The sequence below is a fragment of the Typopeltis vanoorti genome, chromosome 5 (genome assembly GCF_054136105.1).
Source record: "Typopeltis vanoorti isolate ZY-2024b chromosome 5, IOZ_Tvanoo_1.0, whole genome shotgun sequence".
NCBI lineage: Eukaryota > Metazoa > Arthropoda > Arachnida > Uropygi > Thelyphonidae > Typopeltis > Typopeltis vanoorti.
This window is the reverse complement of record NC_143553.1, coordinates 46461824-46478391: the sequence shown is the minus strand read 5'-3', so window position 1 is coordinate 46478391 and position 16568 is coordinate 46461824. Positions and strand designations below refer to the sequence as shown.

At 36.8% G+C, this 16568-nt stretch overlaps 2 protein-coding genes across 2 annotated transcripts in view; one reads left to right on the top strand and one right to left on the bottom strand.

Moving 5' to 3' along the window:
- The window catches only part of LOC150106355 (serine/threonine-protein kinase 10-like), a 413234-nt gene that overhangs the window by 11182 nt on the left and 385484 nt on the right, over window positions 1-16568 (bottom strand). The window contains exon 21 of the mRNA XM_090393096.1: window positions 10887-11000. Coding sequence (XP_090249222.1) covers window positions 10887-11000 — 114 coding nt within the window. The remainder of the gene's footprint in view (window positions 1-10886; window positions 11001-16568) is intronic.
- LOC150106356 (lipase maturation factor 1-like) overlaps window positions 1-16568 on the top strand; it is a 239147-nt gene that overhangs the window by 220710 nt on the left and 1869 nt on the right. The window lies entirely within an intron of this gene.

Below are 16568 nucleotides of genomic sequence, written 5' to 3'. Positions count from 1 at the left end.
CTTTTAACAGAAATCTTATAGGTCTCTGTAATTTTCTATCTTTTTCTTATTACCCTTTTTGTATCATGATACTCATAGAGTATCATGATAGCATTGTTCCAGCTATTTGGTATATCTTTCTTTATTAGGCATTTATTAAACAGGTTTTTATAGTTATTCTGTTAATATTTCTCTTGCTACTTCATCATATCTATTGTAATTCCATTTTCTCCTGGCATTTTTGTTAATTTGTTCATCTTTCATTCTTGTTCTATTTTGAAATTTTGCATTTCTTGGATACATTCTTCTGATTTCCATGTAGTCGAGTTTTCAACAGTGCTCGCACTTTTATACAATTCTGAAAAACTGTCTAGCCCTTCCTACTAAAGATAGATCAAACATGATCTCATGTTTGATCTATCTTTGATATCTCATCTATTTTCATCTTCTAATACTAATTTCTTTTTTCCAATTGTGACACTGTTTCATAGTATTTTCATATTTTTGTTATTTATTGCTTCTTATATCATTTTATCTTGTTTTAATATTTCCTTCTCCAATATATATATATAATTGAAATTAGGATTTACTCGGGATGTATACATTTATAAAAATAAATTTAACCGACTAGAACCCAAGAAAGTATAACAAAAACCTTTAATAAATCATGACTAGTTTCATCGGTGCTCTGACTTCTTCAGGTGAGAAAGAAAAACATAAGACTTATAAAAATAACAAGGTTAAAAACATGGACTTTCCAGATTAATAAAAAGAAGTAGAATAGTAACAGTCATATTTGAATAGGTGACCGCGTGCTACCATTGCCAGTACTGGCGCTCTAATTTTAGAGCGCCAGTACTGGATTACTGTGCTATGGGAATCAGGCAAATTGTAGCTTAGATTGTTGTTCAAGTGTGAAGGTCCAGAACTATTTCTTTTGATTCGATAATTCTTCTTTCAAATTCATCCTTGCATATATTAAATTAGTAGTGCGTTCCCAATCAACTTGGTGTGGCCGTTCTTCAAGGTTAGAGTTTGCTGAGAAGAGGACATGACTGGAAAGGGCGCTTGCTTGTGTTCTACTGTAAGAGATGTCACGTCTATGTTCCTCAAGATGAAGTGAAACAGATTTATCTGTCTGGCCAAAATAAGGTCAACCACAGGCGTGGTCTCAAACGTTTAGTGATGTTACGAGACGACTATCCATTATTTAAGAAGGTGTTTTTCAGGAAGCTCTGTTTGAAGGTCTTCTTCTGTGGAAGTGAGACATTTTGCTCGATGGGCAAGGGTGGAGATGATGCCCAGTTTCTGAGGAGGGAAGTGATGAGAAGAGCCATGTAAATATCTATCAGTGTGGGTGGTTTTTTGAAAAATTGAAAATTTAAGACAGTCAGGTAATCTGTTGATCTTTAGATCCAAGAAGGGGAGAATGCAGAAGACCTTCAAACAGAGCTTAACTTCCTGAAAAACACCTTCTTAAATAATGGATATTCGTCTCGTAACATCACTAAACGTTTGAGACCATGCCAACATCCTCGACAAGAAGATGATTCCAACCCTATCACTCATATACAGTTACCATTTATCAGCTCTCTTACCCCCAAACTATCTAGGATTTTGAAGAAATTCAACATGAAGACCGACTATACTACTCTGCCAAAACTTCGTTCTTTACTGAGTCGACCAAAACACAACCAACTGCATTTTCCTGGTGTTTATAAAGTTTTGTGCGACTGTAGTCGACCTTATTTTGGCCAGACAGATAAATCTGTTTCACTTCATCTTGAGGAACATAGACGTGACATCTCTTACAGTAGAACATGAGCAAGCGCCCTTTTCAGTCATGTCCTCTTCTCAGCAAACTCTAACCTTGAAGAACGGCCACACCAAGTTGATTGGGAACGCACTACTAATTTAATATATGCAAGGATGAATTTGAAAGAAGAATTATCGAATCAAAAGAAATAGTTCTGGACCCTTCACACTTGAACAACAATCTACGCTTCAATTTGCCTGATTCCCATAGCGCAGTAATCCTGTACTGACGCTCTAAAATTAGCTGTCGCACACATTCAACTCATGCCAACGGTAGCACGCGGTCACCTATTCAAATATGACTGTTACTATTCTACTTCTTTTTATTAAGCTGGAAAGTCCATGTTTTTTTACCTTGTTATTTTTATAAGTCTTATGTTTTTTCTTTCTCACCTGAAGAAGTCAGAGCACCGATGAAACTAGTGATATTTTTATAAGTCTTATGTTTTTTCTTTCTCACCTGAAGAAGTCAGAGCACCGATGAAACTAGTGATTTATTAAAGGTTTTTGTTATACTTTCTCGGGTTCTAGTCAGTTAAATTTATTTTTATATATATATATATATATATATATATATATATATATATATATATATTTGTTTTGTTTTCTCTGAGGGCTTTTATTTTTAACAATTTTATCTCTTGTGGTCTGTGCACATTCTGTTTTTATAGATTTCGGTTTCCTTCCTTGTAAGCTGTAGAATCCTGCTGTATTGTATTAGACACTGTGTCCTAGAATTATTCTACTTTTTCATCTTCATAACTGATGGGTGGTGCATATATTTGCATTATTTTAATGATTTTCTGTGTTTGCACTATCCTATTTCATTACATATTATTATATATTTAGCATCCTTGTTTCTTATATTTTTGATTATAAAGAAACCTATTCCTCTCTGCTTGACATCATCTGGTCCTTTCCAGTAACATACATTTCCTGATTTTAGTGTTAGGCTTTCTTCTAGTTTTCTTTTCACTTCACTTAGTCCTATTATGTCCCATTTCATTTTGCTTATTTTAAATTCTAGTTCTTCTACCTTTTCAATTTGTTTCAGAGTAGCATATCCAGTTCAATAGCTCTGTTTTTATAAGAACTAGGTTCTCCAGGGATTGTAAGGCCTAGTGATGCCAGATACGATGAGCTCATTCTTGTATGTAAATCTACAGTACATTAGGTGGCATTTCAGATTGTATTACTTGGAAATTGTGCTCTGATATTTTAACATTTTAAAAGTGATTTCACTTAACCTTTTGCCCCAGTAGTTCCCTAAACCAACAGTAAGTACTATAAGTACAAAAAGCTTTAAAATGCAGAAGCTGCCAACTTGACATTGCAGGGGGGGGAAAAAAAAGGGGGGGAACGGTACTTTGAGATTCCTGTTGCCAGCAGATTCATGTCGGCTGAGACAAAACAGCACACAAAGTCCTAAACAACTTCAGCCAGCCATTTTTATGCTTCCTGTGCTCCTCACCATTAAACAATTCCCACACCTTAGAAGTGCATCTGGAACAGCACCTTATTATACTCAACAAAACCTTCTCCCAGAAAACTGACACGATCGAAAAAAAGTTCGAAGCAATCCATGATCAGCATCTCAAAGCTAACATGTCTACTGCAGACAATGCCAGTAAGCTTTAAGATCTCATTGCTTCATCAGTTCAAGACACATGATCGAGGTAGACAATAAAAAGTTCAATGCCATCATTCTAAATTTCTATTTGGAAATAGCACAATGCTAAAAGATTACATTTGCAGGCTTGCTGAAAAATGTAACTTTGACCCCAAGAAAACTGTCAGGTGTCACCACTTCAGGTTACACAGAGAGAGATGGAACGAACTTCTCGTAATTAATAAAAGGGACCAGTGATTCCCTGACAAGAAGATCGACATTCATATCAGCTGTGAAAAGCAAGCTGGAAGGCACCAGCCCTGCATCATGTGTATGAGCCTGGCCAAATCTGACCTATGCACAATGTGAAAAATGGTGCCAAATACAAACAGAACTGGAAGAAAAACATAGCCTGAGTTCATCGTGAACTGAAACAGGGTTGAGATATTGGGAGGAAATATGCATGGATGAGATCTAAGATATCTTTTAGTGGGACATCACACTGACCATTATTTTCTTGCAACCAAAACTTTTGCAAGAAATTTAAAACAACAGAATAATAATTACTAAAGCGGACAAGGGAAATGGCACTGTAGTTTTAAACCAATTGGATTACACAGGTAAGTAAGTTTTCCTCCTTACTTCTAGATTGTTCTACCTACCTCCTTACAGACAATGATCATACCAGTATACAGATCAGAACACTTCATAGTATCCTTAAAAAGGTTACCTCTTGGCCTGTGGAAGTCATAAACAACTAAAACCTTACAATACTAGACCCCCCTTTTTAAATAAGAGATTATTGATTTTACCAGCTGTGCCAATTGTTTTGATAATTATCAATCCTGTTGGCTGCGCCATTTTGTTATAATGAGATTTTGATCTCTGTTACCAATTGTTATAAAGAGGGGGATTATTTATTAATTTATTTATTATCAATCCTCATTTGTTATGAGAGTTTCTCTATAACAATTATTTCTATTTCTGAGTGTTTTTATTTATATGCACAAGGGTTCAATTCTGATTGATGCAATGACTTTTAACTGTTTCTTTCAGAATCCGGAAAATCACTGACTCAAGACTAAGTACAAAATATACACATTTAATAAAACAAAAACAATATATATACTTCAAATAAAATTACACAACTAACTACAAAATTAACTGGATCCAAGGCCTTTTAAAATAAACTTACACTTTAGAGATCACCCATTCTCTGACTCATTCTATTACTGGTTTGTTTAACATATACTTAATCACTTTTACTAGACTAAATACCTTGTTTACACAATAACAAAAAGTCAGTTTCTTTGTTAAGGCCTCTTTCCGAAGATATAAGATTCTCTTCTTCTTTTTCCATAGAATCCTTTCTCATCACCCTTATGTAGCAATTCTGAATTCACTGAAGTATAGGTACTCTTACCTCATGCAGTTCAATTTTTGTACCAGCAAAAAAGGTTTCTTCTACTGCTTTATCTAATTGCTAAATTCCGTCTCCTTTTCCAGCAGAAATAACAGATAGACCTGGAGTCCTTAAAACAGATGAAATTTTCAATCAGCGTTTCCTCGAATATTCCTATAGAACATTAATCGCAATATTTTCTTTTATTTACCAATACTTATTTACAGTCTTAACTCCTCCACTTTAAGGGCTCAACAATTCTACAATTCCTTTTTCAGAATCTTCTATTAATATGCCCCCAACTGTCACATAGAAACTTAATTTCCTAAGAACAAAATTTTGCCAGCCTGCATTCTCAAACTTCCATTAGCTCTCTCTTGTTTATCCTCCATTACTACCGAATGCTCTCATGTCAGCTGTCAATCACCCATCAAACTCCTCGGCAAGCATGCGCACTCCATGAAAGTGGCAAGCAAGAAGTTATGTATAATGGCTAACGTGTCATCTCCATTAGTGTTACGAGAATGTCTTTACAAAGCACAGTGCTTAATAATTTTAAACCACAATAAAATTTCTGAAAGTAACACAATTATATAAATCCAGTAAGTACATAATTTTTTTTAAATGCTTCACATTTCATTTTGACAAAACAACATCAATAACGTGCACATCGCAAGTGCTGACAATACGTATTATGAAACCAAAACTAATAATGTACTAACATAAACAATTTGTAAAAATATTCAGAATTTTAAATTACGACTATTTTTACATCACAAACAAACTAAAACCTTACAATGCTAGATCCTTCCCCTCTCTCTGGATATATGGACTACCAAAAATCCATAAGCAAAATGTGCCATTATGTCCCATTGTGAATAGCATGATTTACCCACATACAAATTAACAAAAGGTTTAGTGAAAGTGCTCACACAATATACTGCAACACATCTTCACACATAAACTCAGCCCACTTTAAAATCACTATAGATGACATAATGGTGAGTTTTGATGTCCCACTAAAAGATACCTTAGACCTCATCCAAGCCATATTTCCTCCCAATATCTCAGCCATGGTTTTTAGTTCACCATGAACTCAGGCTATTTTGTTTGGCAAGGAAAATTCTATAAACACATAGAGGGGACAGCCAGAGGTTCTCCATTTTTACTACCCCTGGCCAACATCTTCATGGAGACCTTTGAAGAAAAATTCTTAAACTCTGCCCCACATAAAACCACACCTGGCTATGCTACATAGACGATGTGTTCTCCATTTGGCCACATGGCCTGGATATGTTCCACAATTTCTTAGCACATCTAAACAATCAACACCCTAGAATCCCGTTTACCATAGAAAAGGGAAAACGACAAGTCTCCCATTCCTGGACACTCTGATCACACAGCCTGATGAATCCCTGACATTCTCTGTTTACAGAAAACATACTCATACGGGTAGATACATTCATAGACTTATAAAAACCCTATATAACAGGACAAAATTAATCAGTTCTGATACTGGTGCCCCAATTAATGAGCTTAACTCTCATTCTCTGATTCTCAACACTTTTTTAGTGAATGGATACAATCCCCATCCCAAAAATATTAAAACCCTGTAACTGAACCCCCCCCCCTTCCCCTCAGAGCAGAGATTACTCAAGATCTATCACCATTCCATATATCCAAGACACATCCAAAAATTTGATAGAAATCCTTAGAAAATAATAAATTTAGTTTAATCCTTTTTCCAAATGTGTGCAAACAAAGTTTGCACCTGAAAGTATCTTCAGGACTGGGATAAAGTGGTACAACACCGAGCAACTCTTTGCAAAGGTGGAGCAAGCCACCAACACTCCTATCTCAGTATCTCCCATAATGCAAAACACATCTTCTTGCGGATATGTATAATGTTATGCATTAAAGGAAGGGCCACTACCCAGACTAGTTTCAACCTTTATTGAGGTCTCTTCAGTGGGAGCCAGGCCAAAGTGGAGATACCATGCAGAAGCATTAGCAAGGTCATCTCCTCCTGTAGGAGCTGCCAAACGGTGTGCCACCTTTTTTTATTAAGCTTAGAATTGAAATTATAAAAATTAAAATTAATTTTTTATTAATTTTATTATCTTTCTCTAAATCCAGAGTAATTTAATAAACAAAGGTGGCACACTGTTTGGCAGCTCCTATAGGAGGAGATGACCTTGGTAATGCTTCTGCCTGGTATCTCCACTTGGGCCTGGCTCCCACTGAAGAGACCTCAATATAGGTCGAAACTAGTATGGGTAGTGGCCCTTCCCTTAATGCATAACATTAGACATATCCGCAAGGAGATGTGTTTTGCATTATGGGAGATACTGAGATAGGAGTGTTGGTATCTTGCTCCACCTTTGCAAGGAGTTGCCCGGTGTTGTACCACTTTACCCCAGCCCTGAAGATACTTTCAGGCGCAAACTTTATTTGCACACACTTGGATAAAGGATTAAACTAAATTTATTATAGTCTGACCAAGTGAAAAATAAACTTTCAACACCTTAGAAAATACAACCTCACAACCACTTATAGACCACATAGAAAATTGAAATCCCTTATCTGCTCCACCACAGACCAGCCATTCCCTAGAACTACCTGGTGTGTACTGGGTCCCTTGCAGTGGCAATCTGTCCTACTATGGCCAAACAGCCTATATCAGAATTTCTGAGCACAAAGGCTACATCTGGTTCCACCAATACAGCCACTCGAATCTTGGTGACTATGCTTTGGACACCACCACCACATGATATGTAGGAAAAAGGCTACTCTATTACACTGCAGCAAATACAAATATGAATGACAGTTCCTTGAATCTGCCGCAGTCCTGAAGAACTCTCCAAACTTCAATAAATTTGTGTGCAAGAGACTGCCCCAAATTTGGGAAGCATTAATTCCCCGATCTTCCACCCAATGGCCAAGACTATCCAATTTAGCCCACTAGGGGGGGTGCCATTTAGGACTCAAGGCCCCAATTTTGGTGGGCTTTCTTCAATCTCATTTGCTCAGTGTTAATGCCTGCCTGCATGCACATATAATTTTTTGTGATCCCTGCTGATGGCAATGTAACGTTGCTGAAATATAGGAAAGTATCACATTTAGCTTATTAATTAAAGGTTTTAAAATGAATATTTTAGTATACGTTATTTCTGAAAAAAAAAAAAGAATAGTTATGCAGTCATGGTGGCTAGAATAAGTAGGCCACTATTTAATATGTATATATTAAAAAGCAATAGCTACATTCATAGTTATTGTAAAATCATATATTTAAATAAAAAAATTTAAATATAATAAATTCTATGATAAAATCTAGAATTTATTTCAAAAATAAAAGACATAAAACTCTTGAATATTCAGATATTATGGTAAGCTTTGACACTGCATCTCTTTTTAACAAATATTCTTCAAACGGAGGCATTAAAATTTGTGATTACTTCTGGATATTTAGCATGGAAAGATAAACTTTACAAACTGTAAAGGAAACTGTAATGAGCTAAGTTTTATTTAAAATGTCATAAAGAATCTTAAGTTTGTATGCTAAGCCTTCTCTCATTGACTATAGTATGTAACTAACACAGAACCAGAGCTTCTATCCTCTCTACTTTTTTTAACATGTATATGAAATATGAATCTGAAGGCTTGCTATATTCCTATTTCATCTGCACACCATTCATCTCAAAAATACAGAATTATGAACTTCTTAGTATTTAGAATATAAAGTTTGCTCCTCTGAATTATCTCTTCAACAAGAACTGGAAACTATCAAGCAAATGGCTATAACACAATAATTATATATATAACAACTCTCTGTATGTGCAGCAAAGATTTTGAAGAAATTTCAACTCACCACATCCTTCAAATCAAATCTGCAATTTTGTACCTTCTCCAAAAGACAAACTGCCAACTTTGCTGCTGCTACTACATGTTTACCAAGTTCTATGTACCTGAAACTTGTCACATTCTGGCTGAAATGAACAGGACAACATCTGTTAAAAACACATTTCAGAACTATATCCACATTTAGCTTATCACACCTCATAAACGTAGTCCGGCTCAACAAGGAAATGAAAACAATAGCCTAGGGATCCAATAGGTTAATCATAATACAAATCTTTTGAATAACTGTAATTATAAATTTCAACATTTATTCAGAGAAAGTGCTGAAGCTGTACTTCACAGGCCTAACTTAAAACTCAATGACTGCCTTTCTATTCCAAAAGCTTGGGAAAAATGTTATCCTCGACTGTAATTAAATAAATAAATAAATATATATATATATTCTATATATATAAAAAGATAAGCTGAAATTTGAAACGTTTTTTGTCTTATCAGCTCTTACCAGCCCGGAACTCAGGGGGTTGGGCACCGGGGGCGGAGCTCCCCTAATATATATATATATTTAATACACACAATGTTCCAATAGTGTCCTAGCCACTATGCGACTGCATGTATAAAATAGTTCCATTGTAATGCATGTTTCACTGTTCTTTTGTATTTAAATTTCTATTATGGTTTTTCAATCAAAACTGATGATGTTTTATGACAAGTAAAATTAAATGTTTAGTTGATTAATAAATTAGTATTTCATTGTATCATACATATACTGTGTAAATTCATAATCTCTATCAACCATATTACTAAGGAAAGTGATGTTAAACCTGATATTAAGTTTAGCTCAATGACTGCTCAAAGAATCTTATGCAGATGATGTTTTTTTTTTCCAATAAACATGCTAAAAGCTTTTAAGAATCTTTAACCAAATTAAATTATTACTGTTTGAAATATCTTATAAAAATCAGCAATAAAATGACATATTTATGAAAACAGAAAGAAAAATGTCATTTTATTGCTATCTTCATAATGAACCCATAGAACAGGTTATTACACTGTTTTTTTTTTTTTTTTTTTAAGCTATTAAGGCACAATTTATAAAATTTTTAATATTGATGATAAATTCAGTATAGAAAGAGAGCCAGCTGAGTACATCTGTACAGAGAGAGAGAGAGAGATTAGTCAAGACCAAGCTAGCAGTATACAAGACAGTGTTCAAACTAGTTTTAATGCACAGCTCAGACAGTTGGGTTAGAAATAAAACAGATGATCAAAGATTGAACACCATAATTAGGAAGATTCTGGAAAAATTATGGGATTGAATAGTTAGCATCAGCATATCACAAATGGAGCATATCACACTTGACTTTAAATATTCAAGAATGCTTAATCAGAGCTAATTAAGAATGTTTAATCAGAGTTAAAAAAGTGGCTGGTACCAGTCACTTAACAAAATGGGAGATGAAAGATTAGCAGAAAGATTTGGGTGTACAAAGAAAACAAATTCAGGAAAATGATTCAAAAGGAGACCAAGACAAATGCCATCATGTAGTTAGAAAATTTAGACAAAAAATAATCAAATCAGAGACTTGACAAATAACAGCAGACCAATTTGAAAAAATTGATAAGGAAACTAGTTTTAAAATATTACTTGCTTCAGACTATTATACTATACAGGGCAGGGTGCACTGAAGCTATTTTTAAGTCATAATTTTCTGGTATATACGCCTGAAGGGTACATATATACCAGAAAATTACTTATAAACAGCTGCAGGAAACTGACTACTAAAATCTATTTTCTGCTTATACATCATGAGTATAACATAAAACAGCAGATAGCTTAAAGTCAATCAGAGACAAATCCAGAAAATTTCAGTTGTTGAATGTCTTATTTTTAGTACTACATTCTGATTCAAAATGGCTGATGTAGTTTTTGTTTTTTTTCTCCATACAGTCAAATCAAAGTCTTACTGTAAGAATTTAATTAGACTATTGACTAATTAAATTTGTTAATAAATGTGAGCTTCACTAGCTAAGTTGTTAAACACTATTAGTTCTGGGTTTTGAGTTTCATGCAAGACATGGATGTAAAAGCCTGTATAGATCCTTGAGTTTAAGACTTTTCTCTCTTTCTTTTTTTTTTTTTTTTTAAATTAATTAAACAGATTAACAATTTAGTTTTTATTAGACATGAACTTAAAGAACTTAAAAAAAAAGTGAAAAACTAACCTGTTTGCGAGGCTTAAGGTTTGCTTTCCATTCTTTTAATTCTACACTGTGTTCATCTTCTAACTGCTTCAATTTCATTGTTTCATGTTCCATTAGCATTTTTCGTTTCTCATTCTAGTAATACAAAAAGATTTATTTATCCAAAACTTGTACCTTAAAATTTTATACATTTCAAAATTTAATTTTGTACTGCACACATACACACACATAAACAAATCAAGCAAAGGACATATCTTACTAATGATATAAAAAACATCCATCACAATGCTGAACCATGCCTTACTTCATGTAATATATTCCTTGTAGAGAGGCTTATATGCTGGTTAAACACGATAACTAATAATTAAGAAATTGACAGCATACACTAGAAATATAAATTAAATCAACTTTAATATATACTTTCCGATATTTCGGCAAATGTCACGTTGCCATCTTCTTGGGAACTTAATACAAAGACACGTGCCCACAAGTACTACATAACAGCAAATGAGAACCGAAGCTAGGAAGCTAACGTTTTCCCAAAGTCCTGATGGTGACCCCCTGGCGGGCTATATTGGTAGTTCTTGGCCTTTGGGCTGAAGTTCTTCTGATAAATGTTTCCCAAATTTGGGGCAGTCTCATGCATCCAAATTTGTTGAGGTTTGGCATGGTCCTAAGGGCTGAGGCTGATTCCATGAATAGTCTTTCATATTTGAACTTGCTGCGGTGTATTACTGTGGCTTTCTTCCATCTTATTCTGTGGCGAGTATCCAAAGCGTAGTCTGCAAGCCCAGAGTGGTTGTACTGGTGAAATCGGATGTAATCCTTGTGTTCTGAGAGTCTGATATTTGCTGTCCTGCCTGTTTGGCCAAAGTAGGACAATTTACAGCTGCAAGGGACCTGGTATACACCAGGTAGGTCTTTAGTGGAGCGAATAAGGGATGCCAATTTTCTGTGTGGTCTGTAACAAGTGGTCACGTCATGTTTTTTTAAGATTTTGTTGATTTTTTCCAAGGTGCCTCGGACATAGGGAATGGTAATGGATTTAGAGTAATCTTTTTTTGTGAAGGGGGGGGGTTGTATATAACTGGTTTAAGTATTTTTTTGAATCTTTTTTTTTTTTTTGGGGGGGGGGGTTAGCCATTGGCTGAGAAAGTGTCATGGATGTGATTTAGTTCAGTGGTTAGGGCTTGATCATTTGAACAGATTATTTTTGCCCTGTTGCATAGTGTCTTAATAACTCCATACTGTTGTGAGGGGGGGGGGGTGATGGGATTGTTGGTGAATGTAAAATAGAAAACCCACCCATACAGGCAGATACATTCACCAACAATCCCATCAACCCCCCCCCCCCCTTACAATAATATGGAGTTATTAAGACACTATTCAACAATACAAAAATAATCTGTTCAAATGATCAAGCCCTAACCACTGAACTAAATCACATCCATGACACTTTCTCAGCCAATGGCTACCCCCCCCCCCAAAAAAAGAATCCAAAAACTTAAACCAGTTATCCACAATCCCCCCCCTTCACAAAAAAGATTACTCTAAATCCATCACTATTCCCTACGTCCAAGGCACCTCGGAAAAAATCAACAAAATCTTAAAAAAACATGACTTGACCACTTGCTACAGACCACCCAGAAAATTGGCATCCCTTATCTGCTCCACTAAGGACCTACCTGGTGTATACCAGGTCCCTTGCAGCTGTAAATTGTCCTACTTTGGCCAAACAGGCAGGACAGCAAATATCAGAATCTCAGAACACAAGGATTACATCCGATTTCACCAGTACAGCGACTCTGGGCTTGCAGACCACGCTCTGGATACTCACCACAGAATAAGATGGAAGAAAGCCATAGTAATACACTGCAGCAAGTTCAAATATGAAAGACTATTCATGGAATCAGCCTCAGCCCTTAGGAACATGCCAAACCTCAACAAATTTGGATGCATGAGACTGCCCCAAATTTGGGAAACATTTATCAGAAGAACTTCAGCCCCAAAGGCCAAGAATTACCAATATAGCCCGCCAGGGGGCACCATCAGGACTTTAGGAAAACGTTAGCTTCCTAGCTTCGGTTCTCATTTGCTGTTATGTAGTACTTGTGTGCACGTGTCTTTGTATTAAGTTCCCAAGAAGATGGCAACGTGACATTTGCCGAAATATCGGAAAGTATATATTAAAGTTGATTTAATTTATATTTCTAGTGTACGCTGTCAATTCCTTAATTATTAGTTTTCATGTAATATACATGTGTTATATTATCTGTGACTGGTCCCTCCCCTTCTTTCTTCTCTTCTTGCCCCCCCCCCCCCCCCCCCCCAATGCTATTTCAAATATTCAAGGGCTAGAAATGAATCTTTCCTATTTTGCTGTCAATTCATCTTATGCAGCCACCGAAGGGGATAAGCTAGCCCCAATAGGTGCCAGTCTCGAGTCCAGATAAATGATGAGGGTTGATGTCAGGAAGGACAGCCAGTTGTAAAAACTTCACTGCCAGTGCTAGCTATGATCAAATGAGTCAAAAAAATGATACACAGGCTAGGGTGTACCCCTTAGGTGACATCGCCCTAAAGCTGCGAGAAGTGGATGAGGGCTACTGCATATAGGGCAGATGTACTTAAAGAAGTGAACCCAACAGGTGGAGAGAATGTTGTGAGTGGGCACGTTGAATGTTGGAAGCATGACAGGAAGGGGAAGAGAGGTGGCAGACATGATGAGGAAGAGGAAGTTGGACATTTTATGTGTGCAGGAGACAAGGTGGAAGGGGGAGACAGGTATGAACTGTTCTATCTCTGGAGCGAATAAAGAAGGAAGAAATGGTGTCGGAATTGTGGTGTGTGGTAGAATGAAGACTGGTAGGAGGAATGACAGATCATGCAAATGAAACTGGATCTTGGAGAAGAGCAAGTGGTCATCTTATGTACATGTGCCCCACAAGTTGGCTGTACAGCAAAGGATAAAGATGAGTTCTGGAACATGCTAGGTGAAGAAATCAGGGAACTGCAAGAAACGAGATGATGATTGTTGGAGGAGACTTGAATGGACACACAGAAAGATGGAATAGGGACTGTGAAGGGATGCATGGCAGCCATTGGAGAGAGGAAGATGAACCAGGAAGGAGAGAGGATTGTTGGACTTTGCAGTAGCATTTGATCTGGCAATTGTGAATTCATTTTTTTGCAAGAGGGAAGAACATTTAGAAGTAACAGTTCACAGACTGACTACATTTTGACTAGAAGAAAACATCTTAAGAAAGTAACAAATTGTAAGGTAATCCCAACAGATCAAAAAGCATAGCAACACCAGCTGCTGTGTGCAGACTTTAAAATAAAGTCAAAGATAAGAACCTTTGGAAGCTATGGAATGAAGACAAATAAGTGGTTTCGCTTAAAAGAAGAGAGCATAATGAACCTTTTTATGGAGAGGGTGTTACAGAGGATTTTGGATAGACTAGAAAGTGTACAAGATTGGTGGAGACATAATTCAAAAGCAATTCTGAGCTGTGCAATCGAGGTGCTTGGCAAAACATCTGGAAAGATTAGAGAGCAGAAGGAGGGTTGGTGGTGGAATAATAATGTACAAGAAGCAGTGACAGCTAAGAGGAAGGCAAAGCAGAAGTGGGACGAGTCAAGAGTGGAAGAGTACAGAGAGAGAGAGAGAGAAAGTGAGAAGCCAAGAGAGTTGTTTTGCAGGCGAAGGCCATGGCCCTATCAAGATTGTTATGATCAATTAGAAACAAAGGAAGGACAGAGAAAAATTTATCAATTGGCAAAATGTAGAAATAAGGCATCAAAGGATATCTTACATGTGAGGCAGATCAAAGCGTATTAAGAGTATTAAGGAGGGATGTCGATATAAGAAACAGATGGAGAATATACTTTGAAGGGCTTTTGAATGAAGAAAATGCAAGGACTCACAGAGATGGGCAGCCTTATGAGGGGATAGTGCAGAACATCAGCAGAGCGGAAGTGAAGGAGGCCATAAAGAGGATGAAGAATGGAAAATCGGTGGGCCCTGACAGGATTCTAGTGGAGGCATGGAAGGCACTGGGGGAAGAGGGAATTGACCTGCAGTGGGGCCTGTTCATAAAAGTTTGCCAACAGCAAAATATACCAGAGGAGTGGAGCAAAAGTATATACTCCTGTCCCCCATGTACAAGGGTAAAGGGGATGCATAAGACCCTAAGAATTACAGAGGAATAAAGTTGATGTCCAACACAATGAAAATCCTAGAAAGGGTTCTTGATGGAAGATTGAGGAAGGAGGTGGAGAATGCAAAGGAGCAATTTGGCTTCATGCCTGGTTGATCGATGACAGATGGTATCTTTGGGTTACGGCAGATGATGGAAAAGTTTCGAGAGAAACAACGGGAGCTACATCTGGTGTTTGTTGATCTGGAGAAAACATACGATAGAATGCCAAGGCAAGAAGTCTGGAGGTGTCTGAGGGAGGAAGAAGGTATCAGAGAAATATATCAGGTTGGTGCAGGAGATGTACAGAAATGAAGAAGAGTTCAGACCTGCCTGGGTGAGACAAAGTTTTCAAGTGACAGCATTAAGTCTGTTCCTGTTTAATATTATTAATGGAGGTGATGACAAAAGATGCACCTTGGACAATGTTGTATGCGGATGACATCATGCTGAGTGCAGAATCAAGAGAAGTGGCTGCTAAACTGGAAAGATGGAGGAAAGTACTGGTAGAGAGAGAGAGAGAGAGAGGGTGAAACATACTGAGAAAAAACGTTGGACCATGGCAGCCAGGAGACAGATCTGGAGCTGGAATGAAATGTCATCAGGAAGGTTAGGGACTTTAGATACTTAGGTTCAACAGTGAAAGAGGATGAGAAGCTGAGAAGGAATTGGGATGCAGGAACTGGAGAGAGAAAGAGAGATGGCTGGAGTGCTATGCAATAAGAGGATGCCGATCATTCTAAAAGGAAAAATCCACAGGATAGTAGCAACACCAGCTATGATGTATGCTATGGAAACTGTGGCCCTGAGGAAAAATAGCATCAGCAGGATGGAGATGGTGGAGATGAGAATGTGCTTAAGTGGATGTGTGGTGTGACCAAAGAGGATCGTCTGAGACATGACTATGTAAGGGGAAACGGTAAAAGTTACAAACTTAGGAGCGAAGATGATGGGAAGAAAGGTCATGCAGATGGATGTGCAACAGTTTGTAAAAGCCTCCTTATCTCTTCCTACAGTTGATATCTTCATGGAGAATTTGGAAGAGTTTTCTAGACTACTTTGAAACCAGCTAGAGATATGTTAATGATGTCTTCATTATTAGGAAACATTATCTACCAAGTCTACAATAATTAATTTTATATTGGAGCTAGAAAAGGATGGTAAACTCCTATTCCTGGATGTCCTCATCATTAAGAAAAAAACCTGGCAATAGTGTCACTCGGGAAGTGCATCATTAGCCCATTCATGAAGGATGTGAATGATCTTCATACTTCATCCTTTCAACCATCCTTCCCAAAAGCTAGGTATCATCCACATCCTCAAATATCAAGCTTGTTGGATTTTATGAAATAAAGATCAGCTAAAGACAGAACTTCAAGTCCTGAATTCATCTATTCTGGTTATTCCAAGAAAAAAAGTTAACAAACCTTTGTTTTCAAACTGTCCACTCTCTCTCCATAACCAGAACATCTGGTATAGAGAGTTGATGCCATTCCATACATTC